This window comes from Lepus europaeus, chromosome 14, assembly GCF_033115175.1.
Source record: "Lepus europaeus isolate LE1 chromosome 14, mLepTim1.pri, whole genome shotgun sequence".
Classification (NCBI taxonomy): Eukaryota; Metazoa; Chordata; class Mammalia; order Lagomorpha; family Leporidae; genus Lepus; species Lepus europaeus.
In genome coordinates this window covers 37618111-37638365 of record NC_084840.1, presented here as the reverse complement: position 1 = coordinate 37638365, position 20255 = coordinate 37618111, and the positions used below count along the sequence as shown (strand labels likewise).

Here is a 20255-nt window from a genome sequence, read left to right as displayed (position 1 = left end):
AGAGGTGACGCTCTGGAGACACCATGTGGGCATACGGCCTTGACCTAACGATTCAGGGAAGTCCCCCACTAAGCACAGGACATACATACGATCTGAAACACCACTGTCTGTTCATCTAATGTAGGGAACCCCTGCAGAATGCCATCAACCACTTAGGTGCTAGGAATTTGTTTTGTTATGGCAGCAGTGCTGTGCGTGTCTTTCCTTTGGCTAGAGTTGGCATGGTGTGCTGCTCTTAAACACTCAAACATGGGAAAGATACCCCCCTCTCAGAAACCCACACAGATTACCAAACATAATATGTGAGTGATGAGAGCCTGTCACTCCAGGCGTCTGCCTCACAGGCAACAGACTTGGGGAGCACTCTGACAGTGAAAATGACATGACAGCAGACAATGCAGCAATGCCTCGTCAGCCACCCCTTAAATACCTGTGGGGTGAACTTAGACGACCTCGGGGCAATAACCCATGTGAGGTCATCCCATGTGCACCCAGTGAGGATCCCCACATTTGTGGCAGTCCCCAGGCACCCCAGGCTCTCAGGGCAGCTGCTAGACCCCATCCCACCCCTATGTTTGCCGTTAACATAGGAATGGATGCAGAATTCAGGCCCTGGATTCCAACACCCGTAGAAAGGCTTCTGCTAACCAAGGGTTGAGGATATGCTTGTGTCTTTCCAAAGAATGTGGGACAGCCCATTTGGGTACCAGCCAGAAACATCAAGCCTGCAACTGATAGTCTTGTTCAGCTGGTTCTGGTTGACTATCAAGACTGAGAGCCCGCCTTGTTAGTGGATGCACCTGCCCTATCATCCTACCCTGAGAAACTGCCCATAGCCACATCTGCTACTGTTTTATACCCACTAGCTCTGGTCAGCTACTTGAATGGCCCATAGCCTGTATGCGTATGCGGTCATGCCATTCCTGATTACCATTGTTCCCTCATTCCTACCCCCATCTGAGCAAGCACTCCTGTGGTCTCCCATTTTGAGTGCTGGTTAGTCAATGACGGGTAAGATCCCCTGGGGGACAACCTAAGACAGGCACAGCTGCATACAGAGACCACATGGATACGGGGTCAACAATGGTATGGCCAAGAATCATGCTTCCCGTTGCTCAAAAATGAAAAGGGGGAAATGTGGTGGAATGAGAAGGCCATGCCAAGATGGCCACTGGCAATGGAAACTGCCTGGCAACAGACTGTGATTAGTTAGGGCACAGACCACCCCTTGACCAGATTGGCTGCCTTGGCTATATATAAGCTGCTGTACCAATTGAAATAAACGAGTCTGCGGGCTGTTCACCACTTTCACCCAACTCCCAGGGTCTGTGTGGGGACTCCGTGCCTCTTGCCCCCACCACGCTCCTCTCAGAATGAATCCACCTCACCACCCATCCAGTTGGGACTAGCCTCTGGCCCCTGAGAGGGGCCTGCTTTCTGCCCCACCCTGTGCTGGGCTCTGCAGACCCCTCCAGCCCTTGCACCCATCCCCTCCTCAGCTTGGACCACTTGGTCCCCGATTTCAACCACCTTTGCCATCACCTGCAGTTCCCTTGTCTCTTGGTCCTTGAGCCACACTTCCCATGCCCACCCTTGGTCCCAAGTCCACCCAGACAGACATCTATGTGAAACCTGTGCAGCTGAACAGAAGAGCTGTGTCCCCAAGCGACTGGGACTACTCCAGATGCTGGGCCTTCCAAGTTCACTCAGCAAGCAAGAGCTTCACTCATGGGAGCCGAGTTTGGGAAGTGCATCGTTGTCGGAACAGCAGGATGGCTCCTGCCCATCTCGTGTCATCTGACATCTCCCTGTGTTCTAGGATTCCTCCAGAGGTCAGCAGAGCAGTGGTGGAATCTGCCGACGGGGCTGCTCAGTGACTCCGCGGCTGCAGATGGTGCCTTCAGGGACCAGCAAGAGGCCGAAGCCAGAGCTGCTCTAGGTGCTGAAGTTACCAGAAGCGCTCATAGTTCCACAGTTATGTTCTCGTTAAGATGCCGTTTCTTCTCAATATGCAAACTTGTAATTGTGTGCTCATAAACCATTCCACGGGTCCACCCTCAGGGAAGGAAAACGCAGCTAAGTGTTAAGATTGCACGGGCAACTTTATTCAACAGTACACCTGGAAGAGGGTAAGGCAACAAGGCGGTATTTCTAGAATGTTGCTAGCAGTTCCCCATGATCGAGCCAGGAAACAAGGTGGCGTCATTGCCAGGAATTCCTAAGTGGTGTCCCCTAACTCTGCGCACAAGCACACTACGTGGTGCCGTTCTGAAAGTTTTGGGGCACCAGGAACTTGTTTTGCCCTCTGTGGGGACCAGTGTGCGAACTAGAGCGTCAGCTGGTCAGGAGTAGAACTGCCTCAGCTGTGGGAGACTAAGTGTGTAAGGCCAGACATGCTGGAGTTCAAGAACGATTCACGGTTACCCGTGAGTGGCACTTAAAGGCCGTCTCTTGTTTAAGTCAAACAGGGGCGCTGTGCTTTGCCACCGGGCTCTAGATGTGACAAGGTCGCTTCCCGACAGTGCCTTTCCCAGTTTCCTCAGCGGGGGGAACGGCAGTCAGGGCTGCCATCCGGTTGATGCCACAGTTGCATTTTTAAACACGAAGTTACTTTAAATCTTCCCAGCGAGGGCCTGGTGTCCTGGGAGATAAGACTTCAGGTTTGCTCCGTTGTTGGGTACTTCCCTGCATTTTTTTTTTCTGGTTTAATATTGCTATCAATGGGAAGGTGTGTAAAAGTAAAAAGTGTGCACTATGTACAGATTGAATGCTTTCTTTGAGTTTATCAAGAATTAAGCAACTCGCTTGCATTTAATATGATATACAAATCTTTGATATGTGAAAGTTTGGCTATCTCAAATAGTATTATTTTCAGCTATGATCATCGGTTTCAGTAAATGTTCCCATAATTTCAAGGTCCGTGGAGCCTTAGTTCTTGGCTACTTTTCTTTTCCTAAGTCTTCAGGCAGAGTCGTTGTAACTTCAGAGAACGGAGAAGCAGAGCCACTGTGGGGAAGGAAAGACACCAGTCAGCGCGGGGCCATTTTACAGGAAAGGCTCCGTAAGCTCCAGGAGATGGCTGAAAGATTGCTACCTAGATCAATGGCTAGGACGCCAGTGCACTGAGATGTCCTCCACCTAACTTCCAGCTTCTGGGCTTTTACACAGGTCTGTGGTTTCCAGTTCTATTGCAGGGCTGGGTACATCAAAATGAAACTCGGACAACGTTTGAACTAGGGTTTTCACTCCTGTGCTCCAGGGTGGAATCAGAACCTAGTTTGGGGAGTACATTGTGGTGTAGTGGGCTAAGTCACCTCTTGTCACACCAGCATCCAGACTGGAGTGCGCATTTGGATCCTGGCTATCCCACTTCTAGTCCAGCTCCTTGCTAACGCATGTGGGATGACGGCCCCAGTACTTGGGACCCACCCACACGGGAGAGCTGGATGGCGTTCCAGGCTCCTGGCTCTGGCCTGCCCAGCCCTGGCGATTGCAGCTATCTGGGGAGTGAACCGGCAGATGGAAGATCTCTTCCCCCCCACCTTCCTGTGCTGTCTCTGTCACTCTACTTCTCAGTAAGTTATTTGGAATGTGGGTATCTCTGAAACTGATGGTTCTTGGATCTACACCAGAGTGTGATGGGAACTTAAATCAGATTGATTAAGTTGGTTTTGGCTGCAGCCTGGTGCTCCCAGGTGACGTGAGCTGCTGCAGACTGAAGGGGAGAGCTGTAGGACATGCCTCAGCTGCAGTAGCCGCGATTACTACAGGTGGGGATCTCTAGCCTGTGTGGGAGGTGAGGCTTCGCAATGGCATCTGAGGTTGCTCAGAGGAAGTGGGGAGCAAGTGGTCAGAGGCTGGCACCGCCGCCCAGGCCGGTGAGGAATGAGAACGGCATTCCCAGGACTTGGCCGCAGCCTGTTTCTCGTCACACTCTCAGGAATGCGTCCCAGGCCGTGTGTGGTTCCAGGAGTTACTGTTGTCACACTAAACTGTTTTCAGTTGGCTAAAGGAACTTTGCTGACTTCCTGCGGAATTTAGACTTCAAGGATGGGAGTTGGGAGGCCTTCAAACCTGCCCTCCTTTCCACTTTGCCCTCTGTTACGTGGGGATGGGACTGATGACTTGGCCATTCCCCCTGCCCTGGCCACCTCGCTATGTCCCACTGTGGCTCAGTTCCCCTGAGTACAGAGAAAGGAGACCAGAGACCTGGCTTTGAGTGGGGGAACCTGCTGTCAGCAGGACCACAAGAGAATATTTTTGGCTTTGCTTTTTTGTTAAATTTGTTTACTGTTGTTAGTTTTGTTAAACAGGGAAATGGGAGAAAACGAATTTGCTCAGGAGGTATTTGCGGTAGGTCTGTCCTAGGAGTAACAGATCTCCCTGCAGGGTGTCTCTGTGCCAGCACCCCTCTCCCCCGCCCCGCGTGCTAAGCTGCACTTTGTTTCCTAAGTGTGATCCTGCAGCCTCCCTCCAAGCTCACGGACAGAGCGAGCCAGCTGTGTTTCCTGGACTCAGACTCAGCAGGTGGTTGGGAAACAGCACAGGCAAGTGTGCGAGGGACTTCATCCCTCTCTGAGGGCCTGAACCCAACAGCCCAAAAGGTTTTTCAAGAGACCTTTAAAAAGCAGCTCGCTCAAGTCAGAGCCCGCCGCCCCCTCCTCCTCCCATGTCCCCTCAGGAGCCTTACAGAGATGAGGTCGAGCTGTATCATGCCAGTGTTGTCGGGGTCCAGCTGCTTAAATATCTCTGCAGAGGGAGCAAGAGACAGGGTCCTCGTGAGCGTGCACAGGGGCCCCCACCGCCCCCCCCCCAGCTCCCCCCCCCCCCCCCCCCCCGCGTCAGTAAGGCGGGAATCTCATTCTCTGATCCGGGAGCTTGCGCTCGGGCTGTGCTGCCGGGAGCACCGAGGCGGATCTGCCCCCCAGCACTCACTGAAGAGCGTCTCCAGTCGCACCAGGCAGCGAACGAAGTTGTCGAAGTCGATGACGAGCTGATCGTCGGCGAAGCGAGCGACGATGACCTCGTGCAGTTGGCAGGGCAGCTTGAAGCCTGGAGGTGAGGACACAGACCGACCGCTGAGCACTGGACGGAAGCCCAGCTCCGACCGCCGCTGGCCTCGAGCCGTGCCCCATGTTCACCTCGGAGCCCGGGTTGTTCTGGATGTGTGTGCGGGAACCACATGTGGCAAAGTACTTGAAGTCTCCCTCTGCCTGCAGCACAACACACGTTAGCAGGAGCAGGGCCACGCTGCCTAGAAGCAACACTGCCCTTGCAGCCGTCTGAGGCTGTGACCAGGTTCTGGCCGGCACAGTGTGTGAGAGTGCGAGGGACATGTGTGTCCTTCGAGGCACAGAGTCCTGCCCAGCTGCTGGCGGCATGTGGCCACAGTGGCTGGCAGCCTCAGGAGCACAGCGATGCTACAGGAGGAGCCTGGGAGGCCCGTGGGCCCTGGCCTGCCTGAACTTGGGTTGTTGTCCAAGGTGAGTGAAAGATGGATTTTGTTTACTCCATGGTTAGTTGGGGTCTCTGCTGCAACACTGTATCCCAGCTCAAAGGAGGAAGAACCTGGCTGGGCCTGCATCCCATCTGGGTGTGCCTGGCTAGAGTTGTTCATGTCTGTTTCCTGCTAATGCCCTCCTGGGAGGCAGCAGGTAATGGCTTCAGTAGTTGGATCCCTGCTACCCACATGGGAGACTGAGATTGAATTCCAGGTTCTTAGCTTCAAGCCTGGCCCAGCTCTGTCTGCAGAGGCCATTTGGAGAGTAAACTAGCAGATGGGAGAGATCAGGGTTTCTCTGCCTTTCAAGTAAATGAAAATCATTTGTGTTAGAGGTGGGGCGCAGTGGGTTAAGCTACAGCTTGTGAGTGTGGCATCTCATGTCCGACTGCTGATTGGAGTTCTGGCTGCCCTATTTCCATTCCAGCTTCCTGCTGATGGGCCTGGGAGGCAGCAGATGACAGATGCCCTGCATGCCTGGGCCCCTGCCACCCATGTGGGAGACCTGGATGGAATTCCAAGCTCCTGGCATCAGCCTGGCCCAGCCCTGGCTGTTGTGGCCATTTGGGGAGTGTACCAGTAGGTGGAAGATCCTTCTCTTTTCCCTGCCTTTAAATAAATCTTGTAAAAAAGAATGAACAACCTTATGCTGTGCGCACCAGTCTCCTTACTCTGCTGTGTCCCTTGTATGGCTGCCTCATTCTGCCGGGGAGCTCCCCCTCGGTTGAGCCGAGGTGCTACACTTCAGCCTGATCTTCCTCTGCTTGGGGAGAAGTCTGTTGAACTGGCTTTGCCCGGATGCCCTGCCAGGCTGCTCCACAGGACACCGGGGCTCAAGAAAGCAGAGACGGCAGAGGCTCCTGGCCTGGGTGTAATTTGACCAATCAGGCTTTGAAAGGGGACGGCGGAAGGGATGTGTTTGCATCCAGCCGGGGTCTACACTTTGTACTGTGATACAGAATGAGTGTTCACGTGCTCTACAGAGAGAGAACAAAGGAAAAGAAAACCCAGTTACGCAGGGTTACCTGCTTCTTCTAGGGCTTTCCGCATCTCATAGGAATTCATGGTGCCAGACCTGTCCACGTCGATTTCCCGGTAAATTTTCTGGAACGTGAAAAACGGAAGAATGGTGAACCAAAGCAAAACAGGTGGCAGGTGACCTCTGTGGTGTGTGCTGGTGGGGAGCAGGTTTTCCAGTTTCTTGGCTGTAGCCCTGGGAGAGTCGCTGTGTTCCACCCTTCATAGCTGCTGGTGTTTTGCCTATGGGAGCTGCCCAGCGACCCTGGACCCGTGCGATTGCCTTATGTAACTGCTGCACTGGAGCTGCCCCCGGCTGGTGGCATTTAGGGAAGGCAGGGAACAGCTCGCCTCACTTGCATTCACCCAGGCCTGTCTTAACTCATTCCCAGTTCTCTTAGCGGTGTCCCCCAGCCACCCGCCTGACAGCACACACACAGGACGCTCCCCTGCTGTGCCACGAGGCAAGCCCTCCCATGGTCCTACCTGGTATTTCTGAATCTTTGTCCAGAGAACATAGAACTCCTTCAGCCCCAGCTTGCCACTCCCATCCGACTGCCCTCGGTCAAGGAAAGCTCCCGGAGCCTGGCTTGTCCTATCATCAGGCTCTTTGGGACACCCCATGGGGCCAGTCCCTACTGAAGGGCTGGAGGAGGGGCCACCACAGGCTGGCTGTTTGGTTGCTGTTTTGATCTGGGGTGCCAGACCCTCCTAAAAAACGAGCTACCAAGTAACACACAGAGGGCTTCCACCGCCTTCTCATGGCAGACCCCTGATGGTTTCTGAGTGGAATCTGGAACATGCCTCGGCCTTTCAGGGGGTGGGAGGGAGCTGCGTCACGGGCATGTGCCAGGAGCTCCCTGGCGAAATGCACAGAAGCCCAGGCTGCCTCACTGTGGCCTCTCCTGAGCGTGGGAGACGACGGGAAGTGGGTTGTGGGTTCGCCTCAGGGACAGGAAGAGGCCTAGGAAGGAGCGAGGGCCAAGGGCCAGGTTTTCCTGAAGACAGTCTTGACCAGAGGAAACAGTTACTCAGAAATACTAGTTTCGGGGGAGCAGGGTATGGCACAGCGGTTGAGTCGCCACTTGGGACGCCCTGATCACATGTCTGCGTGCCTGGGGCTGAGTCCCAGCTCCCTGCTAATGCGCTCCCTGGGAGGCAGCAGGGGATGGCTCAAGTGCTTGGGTCCATGCTGCTCACTTGGGAGACCAGATTGAGTTCTGGGCTCTGACTGCCGCGGAGAGAAGGGGTGTATTGTCAGGACTTTGCTGCCTGAGTTGGAAACACACTGGCCTACCCTCGGAGGCTGGGGGTGCGGCTGAGGGAGGCCTTTTGTCTCCCTGGCCAGGGAACTCAGCATGGACAACCCTGCAGCAACCTTGCAGAGGGTGGTGCGTTTGGCTCTCCCCGGGTGAGAGCGGATGCTTCCCCTTCTCCCCGGCACATTAAAGGATACGTCGAGCATGTCCACCATGATTTTGCAGGTCTCAATGCTGAAGCCATCTGTCTTGATATCTTGTCCTGAAAGACAAAAGCCCATGACAGGAACGCCCTCCGCAGTTGTGCCGACAGAACTTCGTGGCAAGGGAGCTGTTCTGGTCTGCACGTGGCTGGTGGCTCCCGTGCCAGGACAGGTGCATGGTGTGTGCTTACACTTGCCTGACTTCTCTGTAGATCTGCCACAGGCAAACAGGGTTTTAATAAACGCTTAAAAAAATAGATCCATAAAGGGACGCTTGGTGACTGGCCTTTGAGTGCCCACAGGGTGGAAAGTCACCCGTGGTTGCTGGGCAGGTGTGTTCACACTAGACCTGTCACAGGATGAGGTGAGGGAGGCTGTGTCCCCAGCTGGCCGAGGACCTGGAAGCTGCCCAAGGAGCTCCTGTGTCCCTCGAGGTGAGACTGGTCTCAGGGTGGCAGGCTGGTGTCATGAGACCCTTGTCACAAACGAGAACCTTCCCAAGTAGCAACCTGTTCTGCTTTGTTCTTAAGAGAGAAGCTAACTTGCCTCAGGACCGCCACTCTGGGTCCCAGCCCCTCCCTGGGTGCAGGCATAGGGCAGAAGGCTGGTGTCCCCACCAGGCAGCAGCGGGAGGCATGTGTGACGCGAATGCGCCTGCCCCAGCCAGGAGCCGCTGAATGCAAGCAATGCCTGATGCTTCCCGCCTCGCACCCCTCCCCCAGCCTCCATCTGTGCAGGGACAATGAGGCTGCAGTCTCCTCGGGCTCATGACCGCCACACTGACCTCACTTGTGCCTGGCAGCCTCTTGACAGCAGGGGTGCAGCCCAGGGCCAGCCTCGGGGAAAGCCCCTGAGGGGCTGGCTGTGCCGTCCCGACCCCAGCTATCTCATCTCTGTGAGGTGCACGTGGTTCCCTTGCCTGGGCATGGAAGAGGCCAGCTGGCCCTGACTCCTCGTGGGCCCCAAGAGGAGGACTGACTGTAGTCTCACAAAGTCAGGCTGGAGGCCCCCTGGGGGTGTCTGTGGGCTCACGTCAGGACACGACATGCGTATGTTTCCAGTCTAGACTTAGAGCAGCTCGCTGGCCAAAAGCCCCAAGATTCTTGGGAAAATTCGAGGGATGGAGTGGGGAGCCGGTGGGATCCGCAGTGGTGGCAGGGAGGGCTTCCTTTGCTTAGGCGATTGCTCTGGGCTGCGAGGCGGGGTGAGAGGCGTGGCCCTGACCACTGGCAAGGTGGTCAGATGTGCCTCATTTGAATGCAAGACAAGGAGACGGCAGTGGTTGTCTCATCCCCAGTTTGTGTAGCAGATGGCCACTTATTTTCCAGCCTGGAGGCCTCCCTGTATCCACGGTTCCCGCCCAGGCACAGTCCGCGTTCAGCACTCAGGACAGCATTGTGGCTCCCATTATCTGGGCGTGCTTGGCTTTTCCTCCCCATTTCACTGTTGTAACAGCTGCCACGGAGGGCACGCGGGCCACAGCCAGGTGGTTTCTGCACCCTGCCTCCCCTGAGGTGCTCAGCCACCTTGAGTGGATAAGTGGTAATATGCCCGTTTTACAGCTAAGGAGACGAGTTGGCTTACATAACTTCATCTGGTGACAGAGTGGTAAGCAGAGCTCTTTGGTCTCTGGACCCTGAACACCAGGTCCAGTGCTTTGGCGGTGAGGAAGGCTGTTTACACAGGAGCAGGGGTTAGGGTTTAGCCCAGGCAGCCCACACCAGCGATGGGAAGGGTGACAGTGTCTGCGGGGGAAGGAGCCGGATGAGGGCCCGGCAGCAAGGGGACACTTACGCTTCGCCAGGACTCGTCTCAGGATGTTCTGCAACTCAAAGGCTGAAATCTCTGCATCCTGGGGGCGTGCGACAGAGCAGTGTCAGGGCCCTGCGGGAGCTGACCACTGGCCGCTGGCCGCAGCCCAAGGCAGCCAGTGTACAATGCATGCAAAGTAGGCCTTCTTTATTTCTTTTAAAAACAGAATTAAGGGCTGGCACTGTGGCATAGCAGATAAAGCCAATGCCTGCATCCCAAATGGGCGCCAGTTTGAGACCTGGCTGCTCCACTTCCGATCCAGCTCCCTGCTAAGGAGCCTGGGAAAGCAGCAGAGGATGGCCCGAGTGCTTGGGCTCCTGCACCTACATGGGAGACCCAGAAGAAGCTCCTGGCTTCAGCCCAGTTGCGGATGTTGTGGCCATTTTTGGGGAGTACATCAGCAGATGAAGATTCTCTCTCTCTCTGCCTTTAAATCTTTTTCAAGTAAAATAAATCTTTAAAAAAAGAGTTAGAGAGGCAGAGAGAGAAAGAGGTCTTCCATCCGCTGGTTCACTCCCCAAATGTCCATTATGGCCAGAGCTGGGCCGATTGGATGCTGGGTGCCAGCAGCTGCTTCCAGGTCTCTTATGTGGGTGCAGGGGCCCAAGGACTTGGGCCATCTTCTACTGCTTTCCCAGGCCATAGCAGAGAGCTGGATCGGAAGTGGAGCAGCTGGGTCCCGAACCAGCGCCCATTAGAGATGCTGGCACCGCAGGTGGCAGCTTTATCTGCTACACCACAGCACCAGCCCCTCAAATTGTTAAAATTTTTATTATAATAAAAATTAAATCGTTGATTATTTTCACTTGAAAAGCAGTGAGACAAACAGGGGAGACAGAAATCTCCCGTCCCCTGTTCACTCCCCAAAGGCCTGCAACAGCTGAGGCTGGGCCAGGCCGAGGCCGGGCAGCAGAAACCCAAATGTTTGAGCCGTCGTCCGCTGCCTCCCAGAGCGCACATGAGCAGGAAGCTGGATGGGAAGTGGAGTAGCCAGGACTTGACCCAGGCACTCGGATGTGGGACGTGGGCGTCTCCAGCAGCTGTGCCACGGTGCCACCCTGCCTTTTCCTTCAAGCCAATCAGAGCACAGCTGTGCTTCCGGGAGCACCCACCTCCCCTGCCAGCTGGGCAAACAGCCTCCGGAATCCATCGTCAATGTCGTCCTCGCTGACGTCGGCCTGCAAGGCGAGGAGCGGTGACAGGGTCAGTAGGGAGCAGGCGGCACTCCCCCCTCAGGAGATCTAAGCTGCCGGACAACACCAGTGACCCCGTGTAAACACATGAGGGAGTATGTGTAAACTGGGTGCGGAGCTCATCCAACCCCAGCTGCCCTCTGTGAGCTAGACTAACAGAGATCACTGGAATGTTCTGGAAGGGTTCTGACAGCTGTGCACACAGTCCATGAGGCCACTGGAGATTGTTCAGGCTCCCCCTCGGGGCCACAAGCAGCACAGGCTTTGGCATCTGTCCAGCTGATCACGGAGCCACCTCGGGGCCTGGGGACACAGCTCCTTGCCCTCTGTAGGGCTTTTCACTCCTTAGCTTTGGGTTTGTGAGGATTGGGCCTATTTGAAATTCCTAGATTATAGCCCTAAAAGCCCTTCAGGATTTGCCACCGCGTCACAGTCTCAGAACTCCAGGAGACTGGAGAAGTCGTGTCACCCTGCATGGCCATCGTACACAGGAAGCAGGCACTGCTCGGTGCAGCAGTGGCGCCCCCGTGTGTGCGGGCCCAGCACACACCAGCAGGCAAATGATGGCCCAGGCCCCAGGGCTGTGTCCTCGCTTCCATGTCTGATGGTGCAGTCCTGGGGCGCCTAAGCCCTGGGAGCTACCGCTTGTTTCTTGGCTTTCTGGCTGTCCAGGGCAGTGCGTGGAGTTCAAGGAGTTACAAGTACCTCTTCCAGGTCGGCCTCGATTTCATCATCGACAGCTCTGGAAACAGAAGGAAATGACGTCAGTGGAAGGCAGGCGAGGGCGGAGAGGAAAGCCCTGCTGAGATGCAGAGCCACAGGGCGGCGGGTCTGTCCTGTAACGCCCTACACGGTGGAGGTGAAGGCAGAGGACACGCGGCACGGGGGCCTGTGTGCATTTCTGGTCTCCATCAGATGGCAGTCTCCCCTGGGGTGTGGGGCAGGGACCGCAGGGACAGCACTTGGGTCCCACTTGAAACGCTCCCTGCCCTCGCAAGGCCTGCTCGCGGCCAAGGCTGTGACCTCCCCTGCGGCTCCGACAGTGGCTGCTGTGTTCCCAGCGGCATCCTGTGCGGCGGGCAGGGGCCTTCTGCTCCGGGGTGAGGGTCGTGAGGCTTAGGAGGGTCTTCCTTGGGCCCCTGGGATCTTCTCATTTAACTCAAGTTTATTTTAAAGGCAGGGAGACAGAGATTGAGAACAAGAGGCCAAAAGACCTTTCAGCTGCCAGTTTACTCCTCAACTGCCTTCAACAGCCAGGAGCCAGGACCTTCGTCCAGGTCTCCCACGTGGAGGGCAGGGACCCAAGTACTTGGGCCATCATTGTGGCTTCCCAGAGTGTGCACTAGCAGGAAGCTGGGTGGGAAGTGGAGTGCCCAGGACTTGAACCTAGAGACTGAGACTCGGGATGTGGGCGTCCTCAGTGGCGATGTAACTGCTGCGCCAGGTGCCCACTCTGCCCCTGGCTTCTTAAGCCGGGCTGAGAGCCCGTCAGCAGGGCAGCACGGCACAGGAGCCAGGAGGCGTCCCGGTGCTCACAGCCGGGAGCTGCGGCAGGAGTCACAGCCCGGGACGAGGACACCGGGTGGGGAGCTCATCAGGGGCTTGAGGATCCCAGGACGGTGGCTGGCAGAGAAGGGACAGCACTGGGTTTGGTAAAGAACAGGGTCAGCCCAGTGACACTGGCTCACATCACCTTTTCCTTGTCAGTGGGGACTAAACTACCCCAACCAGGCTTCCTCCAGGGATCCTAGGATCGCACCAGCTGTGCCCAGCACTGGGCAGGTGCCGGGCCTGGGCTCCCGGGCAGCCCAACACAGCGGTCGACGCGACAGCAACGGCTTGGAAACAGACGCAGCTGTGAGGCGAGCTTCTGCAGGTCGCTGCCGGCCACCGTGCCCAGCCCCGCCCTCCCCAGGACGGAAGGCGGGCAGCACGCCACCTACTGGTAGTCGGCCTTCTTCTCGGAAAAGACGCGGACGCAGAAGTCGCCGTTCTTGTTGGGCTCGAAGGTGGAGGGCACCAGGATGTACTCCCCCGGCGGCAGCTTGAAGCGGTTGAGCACCTCACGCAGGTTGATGAAGGTGTCCGACCGCTCCCTCGCCCGCGTGGTCAGGAAGAAGTTTTTGCCCAGGTGGATGTTGGTCTGCCCCCGTAGCTGATGAGCCGAAGCAGAGGTCAGTGGGCGTGGTGGCAAATGTGAGGATCACAGAGGCCAGGTCTGGATCGTGCCAGAGAAAAAGAACTCGGGGACCCCAGCCACCCAACTGTGCAGAGGGAGCCCCAGCTTTCCACCTGGGGTCCACATGGCAGGAATCCGGCTCATTCTGTGTGGTGGGTGACACACGAGTAAAAGCAAAGACCACACCGAGGGGAGAAGGGCTGGTGTGTTCCGTGGGACCACGGCCCGGGGCCGGGGCCAGCAGATGCAGCAGCTTGCCGCGCGAGAACACGGCGCAGCAGGCCACAGTGCCCACGCCAGCCGGGGCCTTTCATCCCTGGTGTCCCTTCTGGTCCCGGCCTCCCGGCATTTGAGTCCGGTGAACAGGACGGCTGCCCGTTTTTATCAGAAAGGAAATGGCAGGGCCGGCACTATGGCACAGCGGGTTAAGCCTCCGCCTGCAGCATCAGCATCCCATATGGGTACTGGTTCGAGACTGACGCTTCACTTCTGATCCAGCTCCCTGCTTAATGTGCCTGGGCAAGATGGCCCAACTGCTTGGGCCCTACTGCCCATGTGGGAGAGGAGACCCAGAGGTTAAAAGAAAACTGAGCTATAGGAGGGATGTGTGCCTTGTCTGAGGCCATGCAGCCTGGGAACTGGGCCCCAGCCTCTTTCCCTGCGCACCCACGTTCGTATGGTACAGCCTGCAGGTGCACCTTTGCCTTGACTCAGCCTTGTTCTCAGAGCCAGACTGCTGGAGTCCTGGGCTGTCCACCTGGAACTGAGGCCTGCACAGGCTCTCTGGGGCCCCTCAGAGGGCTTCCAGGGATGCCCTGCCTTAAGTGTAAACCAGCAGGAACTAGAACCCAGGACCCCAGCCCCTGGCCAAGCCCTATACCACTCCCTGGCCTCTGGCAGTCCGTCTTGTCCACATTGTTGGACCCGCGCCCCCGGGGGTAGGTGGAGGCCGATGCGTGGCAAACGTACCTCTTCTGGAACCTGCAAAATAAAGGAGACGAATGAAGGGCCCTCACCCCAGACCCTGGGAACACAGAGCGTGAGAACGCCTCTCTACGGCATCAGCAGCATCGACCAAGTCCACACACCAGCTCATTCCCCGAGCACTAACATGCCAACGAGACCCAGCCCTGCACACCAGCCCCAACTACAGGGCATTAAACCAAAGCAGAGATGGGACGCCAGCTGGCTGCAGCCCCCTCCCTCCCAGCCCGGGACAGCTGGGCAGAAGGCCCCCCAGGCGAGGAGCCCGCAGGGCCGGCCTCTGGCAGCCACAGCCCAGGCTGCTGCCGTGACCTTCCCAACACGGGGCTGAGGCACGCGGGCCTCCAGGGGCCGGGAGCGGCTCCACACATCACAGGCTCCGCCCACCAAGCCTCGCCACACCAGGACTCCAGCCGACGGGGGCCTGCGGGGAGCCCCTGTCCTCCCGTCCCAAGCACCCCACGGCCCAAGCTGACGGCTCTGCTGGGCTCCCCCCGGCTGGACCCGCTGGCTCAGTGCCGCCCACCGTGTCCTGAAGCGCCCCTTGCGTTCTGTTCTGGGGGTGCGGGAAGGGCTGGGGGCCCAGGTGGCATGCAGCGGCTGCGTGCAGTGAGTAGGCCATGGCTCTACACTGCCTCCGCCGAGCTCTGGGCCCGGGGTCTCCTCCCTGGCGCACCTCGTAGATGCCGAAGCCGATGGTGTGCATGTCCTCGCCCATCTTCCTCTGGCGCCGCCGGTGCTTCTGGATGAGGCCCACCAGGAAGGTGCAGCCGCTCTCGCCGTCCTCCTGGTCCTCATCCTCCTCCTCCAGCTTGATCACGTACTGGGGGTTCATCCAGAAAGTGTCTGCATCCGGGAGGGGCAGAGGAGCCGGGCCCTGAGCAGGTGCGCACGGCCCGGCACCTGCACCAATCCCAAGGCGGCCTGAGCCGGGACTCTCCCTTGGCTGGGTGGCTAGAGCGGTGGTGCCCCCTAGTGGTACCGCTCCCTCGCTGGGCTCTAACGGAGAGGTCAGAGATGAGCACTGCTGGCCTGGCAGAGGGGCCTGGGCCCACAGACCCAGCAGTGCTTACTCTGTGGCAGGGGAGGGGGGAGCTGCTGACCCCTGACCCCGAGGTGCCACACCCTGAGGGGAGGACGTGCGAGTGGCAGGGGCGGCAGCCAGCCAGTCCTCGTCTGTTTGCTCTGGGTCCTGGCATGCCACCGAGCCCCAGCGCCTTCATCTGTCAGAGAGTCGACACACAGCCCTGCAGGGCCACCACGACTGGGTCTGGCCTGGGTTCACATTCCAGCAGGCACCTGGCTTTGGGCATCGTGAGACCCCTCCCAGCCAGGTGATGGCAGGGGCCTGGTGTGCGGGCTGCTGGGGGCAGTGGGTGAGGTGAGCCTTTGAGGCTTGGCTGCCTGGGTTTTGGGCAGGTGCAGCAGCTCCTGGGCGTGCAGGGGTTCGAGCAGGCCTCAGTGGGCATAGCAGGGGGTTGGGGCCTGGGAAGACAGCTTAGGAATCTTGGGTTCTGCCAAAGTGGGCGGCGAGCAGATGCAAGAGGTAACGGGGCTCAGAACACAGAGATGGAAACCCAGACAGACAGGAGAGTGGGGGCCCCTGCTGCCCTTACTCGGGTAGTTCCTGCAGCCTCCCGCGGTGGAGCCCCGCCGCCAGTTGCCGTCCATCTTGGTGAGTTTCCACTTCTTGTAGGTGTCGCTGGTGAGGGTGTCGGGCGTCAGGTTGCAGATCTCCAGGCGGGAGTAGTGCCTCAGGAAGTCGCTGAAGGACATCCTGGCGAAAGCAGTGACACTGGTTAGTGGAGGACACGCGGATCGCCCTGAGCTGCTGGGACCGTGCAGGGCGGCAGGCCCAGGATCAGGAGGCCCAAAGCCCAGAAGCAGCGCTGCCACCTTTCAGCTGGGCGACTCTGGACCTCTCTGAGGTGCAGAACTTTGTTCTGGTCAAGGGGGAGCCATGGGCGGACGTGGGCACTCACGGGGCGAGCGGTGTGCCGCGTGCACACCAGGGTCCCCAGGGTGATGCACACACACAGCCGTGCAGGCCAACCCCTGTTCCCAAGGACTGGGGTCCAGGGCTGAGTCTCCAGAGCCCCACCTTGGCCCTGCTTGTCCTTGGGGTGGGAACCTCACTGCGGGAACCTCACTGCGGGAGTTGCGTGTTAGTCTGCCAGAGGCAGCTCAGCGTGTGAGCCCCATTGTTGAGATGGATACGGGAAAGGAGTTCAGATACATTTTTGGCCAGGGTCTGAGAGTGAACCTGAGATAACAAAACCAGAACCCCACGCCTCTGGGCTCTGGACAGACTACTTTCTGTCTGTCTCTCTATTGGGCAGGGTTCTGTGGCAGGGCCCCGGCCAACACGCACGCCCCCCTGCGGCAGAGCCCTGGCAAACACGCGCGCCCCCGAGGCAGAGCGCCGGCTGACACGCGTGTCCCGGGCCCCTCCTGTCTTACCAGAACTCGCCATCTTCATGCCGTTCGGCCAGCCTCTCCCTCACCTCGGGGTCCACAGTGTTCCAGTTTGGGCAGCTGCAAGCAAAGTCAGGGGAGGTGGTGAAAACTAGCGCAGGGCGAGGACGTCCCAGTGATAGCCGGGCTCAGCTCTGAGCACTCGCCCGCACCTAAAGTACTTTAGGACACCTTATCCCAGAAGACGGGCGCAAGGAAGAATCCAGAAAATGAACACAGCCCATCAGAGAAGTAGCGTCCGTTGTCCAAACCGCCAGGCATGGCCACGCTTAAAGGCAACAGAAAACCCAACAAGCAGCATCTCGTCTTGGCCTCAGCGGGTGTCCGTGTGCTGTGGCCAGGGTTCCTGGGCCCCCGCCAGGGAGGAGGGAGAAGGGCTGCAGGTGTTGGGAGCTCAGCCCAGGTGGCTGATGTCACAGGGCCTGGCAATCAAGAGAGGGTGGGCTCTGTGGTCCCTGCACCCAGTTCACAGCCTGGGAACAGAAGTGCTGGGGGGGAGGGATGTACTTTCTCCCTGTGAAGACCCATAGAGGGGAACTTTGAGCTAGGGCCAAGAAGAACCATGACACAACGGAGCCCGAGGCCTGTAGCCCTGCACCCAGTCAGCCACAGGCGCTGTCCTGGTTCCGGGGCCCTCGGAGGGCCTGCCTGCCCCACGGTCCCCCCGGGCATGGCCGGTGCTCCTGGAGCCGTGTTTCCCAGCGCCATGCACACTGCCTCCCCGCCCCGTGGGAAGCATGCCTGCCCAGGCTCCCCGCAGAGCCCTGCTCACTTGTCATTCCACCTCCCGGTCCACTCCACTTCTCCCCAGGGGTTGCGGATGCGGATCAGCTTCTGCAGGCTCCCAGCACTTTCAACCTGAAGATGGAGATGAAAGACGGGAGGCGGAGCTTGAGGACAAGCCAGGCCTGGAGGGGCTGGGGCCCAAGCCCCCTGCAGCGTGAGCCAAGATGGCAGCCCATCAGAAAAGTGGAAGGAGCTACCCTCCCCTGCCTCAGCCCCTCACTGCTGCCCAGCTCTGGGACCCGGGAACCAGAGCTCCCAGGGCTCCACTCCTGCAGGACTGGGGTCGTGAGAGGCATGTACACACGGTTCTAGAAACCACGCTGACCCCTGCACCTCACTGGCTGACCAACACAGGGGCCCTCGTGTCACGATGCTCAGAGCGGCCATCCCACTTGGTGAAGAAGCGCGGGGCAGAACAAGCAGATGGGCTTGGGGCTGAGAATGGACCTCTTGGGCAGCTGGGAAAACGCCCATAGGGACTGCACGGCAGTGATGCCACGGAGTGAGCGGCGGGAAGCAGCGGGCACGAGGAGGGTTCGCGCTTATGGGTGAGGTCAATGCTGCAGCGTTTAGCAGTCAAAGCTCAGGACGCCCACGGCTTCCGACTGTGCACACAGATCGCTGTCCCATCTACAGGGACAGCGTTTGGATGCTTATTCTGTCCTTCTACCAACTTTTCTGCAGACTCAGCATTTTAAAAAATAAAACCACGTGTGTGTCTATGTGAGGGGAAATAATTTTTTTTAAGTCCAAGATTAAAAAAAAGCGAAGGACAGGGACATGTCAGCAGACCCGGGTCTGGTGTGGGTTTTGTCCTTAACAGTGAACTCCACAGTCACAGCCCGGCTGGATGTTGCTACTGTTTCCGCGTCAGGGTTGGCAATGAGCTCAGGTAACTTCGCAGGCCCTCTGTGGTGAGACGCAGAGGCACATTCGACCGCGGGCAGGGAGGCCTCTGTGCGATCTGATGGGAACGCACTTGGAGACGCTAAGACGCCTAGTGCTGCTGACGGCGCTGAACTGGCCCTGGGAGCCGGGAGGCAGCAGCGCTGGCACCGAGCCCAGCCGGACGCCTGCAGCGCGCCGGTGTGGCCACCAGGGGGCAGCGCAGCAGCGCCGCCGGGCACGCGGGCACACCCACCGGAGCTGCGGGGACGGGAGGAACACGGCGGAGGCCCACCCCGCGTCCCAGGAGAGGGTTACCTCCTCGGCTCCGGTGACCGAGTACGCGTGGCCCTTCACCAGCTTCTGCAGCGTGATGGCCTCCGAGTCGGCGGCGCTGGTGATCTGGAACGGGGACGCTCGGGTGAACGCGGTGTGTTCAGGGCCCCGCAGGCCGGCCCTGTAGAGAGGGCCGATGGGCGGCCCAGCCTCGCAGAGCTCCAGGCTGCACGGAGCCCCCAGCCCGGCCGCCCCGACTTCCCTCCGGAGTGGGGATTTGCTTCGCTGTGTTGGACTCCCCGAAGCCACTCCTGCCCCCATGTTTCTGGGGTTGGACAACGGGAGGAAGGGCCACCCCGCGTTCCGCAGAAGGGAAGCTGTCTAGCGAGTCTACTGGGCTTCTGGTCGCCTGGAGGGGGCAGGGCCGGGTACTGGGCACAGCTTTTGTATCAGGACACCTGCCCACCCTCCATGCCCTGCTGAGATCTGCCTCCTGGGCCTTCTCACACAGGCCCACAAACCCTGCAGGGGGCGTCAGGACTCGTGGCTGGCAGGGGTTCTCCGGGCAGTGATCTCGGGGTAGGGGGTGAGTCCCAGCAGGCGGAGGACACCCCCCCACACACACACACCCCGCCTGGCCAGCCCTGGCTTCCGGGTGATGAGTGCTGTGCACAGGGTGGGGCCTCCTGGGGTGCTGCTGGGCCTCCCCTCAGCTGGCGCAGGCTGGGGTGCGTTCAGGCGGGAGGCGGGGCTTACGTCGATGGAGCAGCCCAGGAGAGAGCCTTTCTGCAGAGCCTTCTGGATGATCCTGAACAGGTCGGGAGGGGCCTTCCTGAGCTCATACCACTCGGCGATGCCCCCCGTGAAGTCCTCGAAGCCCTCGGTGGTGGCGCCCCCCGAGAGCGCCTCGTAGCATCCGTTGATCCTGCGGGAGAGGACGGGGCTGCCGACTCCAGGAGCCGCCCCGGAGACACCCCCCCCAGGGCTGCAGGGACCCCTGCTCCCCCCACCCCGGCTCTGCCTGCAGCCCTGGGTGCCGAGGAGGGCACAGCTCCTGTGGTTCTGGTGCTTTGCGAAGTGTTTTCAAAGCCTCCCAGCACCTTGGAGCTGGAAGGACCTCAGCACAGGTCTGACCCAGCCTCCCAGGCTGCTTCCCCAGCATCCTGTCGGGGAGGTACGGTCTGCTAATTGGCTGTTTGCACCGAGAGCTTGCCAGAGAGACGACGATCCAGTAATGCAGCCACTTCCCCAGGGAACAGGTGCTGTGCCAGCCTGGGCTCGGGCTCTGGACCACCGAGGCTGGGCTCTGAAAGCTTTAAGAATCTAGCGTTTGAGCTCTGGGCCCCAGCAGCCTCCTGTGAGCCCCTGGGGCCCGGGGCTGCCTTCCAGTGGGGGCACTTCATGGAGGGAGCTCAGGCAGCACGGCCAAGAGCAGGCCGCCCTGGAGAGGGCTGGCGTGGGGCTTCCCATGGAGAGCAGGCGGCGCCCTGGCACAGCTGGTGGGCAGTGGCTGGCGGACGCCTGGGGAAATCAGTTCTGACCAGCGACAGGACGGGAGCTTCCCTGAGCGTCCTGTCTCTGCCACAGGGACACTTCCCTGCGGGCAACACCCTGCTGTTCACAGTTGGCAAAACTGCGGGGTGAGCTAAGGAAGCAGGGCTCCCCGGGCCCCCTCCGCCCCTTCTG

The 20255-nt window shown here is 58.9% G+C and overlaps 1 protein-coding gene and 1 long non-coding RNA gene across 2 annotated transcripts in view; one reads left to right on the top strand and one right to left on the bottom strand.

The window, feature by feature from the left end:
• Positions 1 to 2083: 2083 nt before the first annotated feature.
• LOC133773234 (calpain-2 catalytic subunit) overlaps positions 2084 to 20255 on the bottom strand; it is a 44908-nt gene continuing 26736 nt past the window's right edge. The window contains exons 5-21 of the mRNA XM_062210443.1: positions 19326 to 19494; positions 18612 to 18695; positions 17395 to 17480; positions 16608 to 16682; positions 15764 to 15924; positions 14824 to 14993; positions 14133 to 14144; positions 12928 to 13139; positions 11690 to 11726; positions 10904 to 10969; positions 9774 to 9831; positions 7974 to 8038; positions 7004 to 7072; positions 6526 to 6604; positions 4936 to 5052; positions 4691 to 4749; positions 2084 to 3006 (exon numbers count right to left, since the gene is read on the bottom strand). Coding sequence (XP_062066427.1) covers positions 2983 to 3006; positions 4691 to 4749; positions 4936 to 5052; positions 6526 to 6604; positions 7004 to 7072; positions 7974 to 8038; positions 9774 to 9831; positions 10904 to 10969; positions 11690 to 11726; positions 12928 to 13139; positions 14133 to 14144; positions 14824 to 14993; positions 15764 to 15924; positions 16608 to 16682; positions 17395 to 17480; positions 18612 to 18695; positions 19326 to 19494 — 1543 coding nt within the window. The 3' untranslated portion in view covers positions 2084 to 2982. The remainder of the gene's footprint in view (positions 3007 to 4690; positions 4750 to 4935; positions 5053 to 6525; positions 6605 to 7003; positions 7073 to 7973; positions 8039 to 9773; positions 9832 to 10903; positions 10970 to 11689; positions 11727 to 12927; positions 13140 to 14132; positions 14145 to 14823; positions 14994 to 15763; positions 15925 to 16607; positions 16683 to 17394; positions 17481 to 18611; positions 18696 to 19325; positions 19495 to 20255) is intronic.
• On the top strand, positions 5049 to 6147 carry LOC133773235 (uncharacterized). The gene is made up of 2 exons (XR_009867925.1): positions 5049 to 5483; positions 5928 to 6147. It is a non-coding gene; the product is annotated as an uncharacterized LOC133773235 (long non-coding RNA).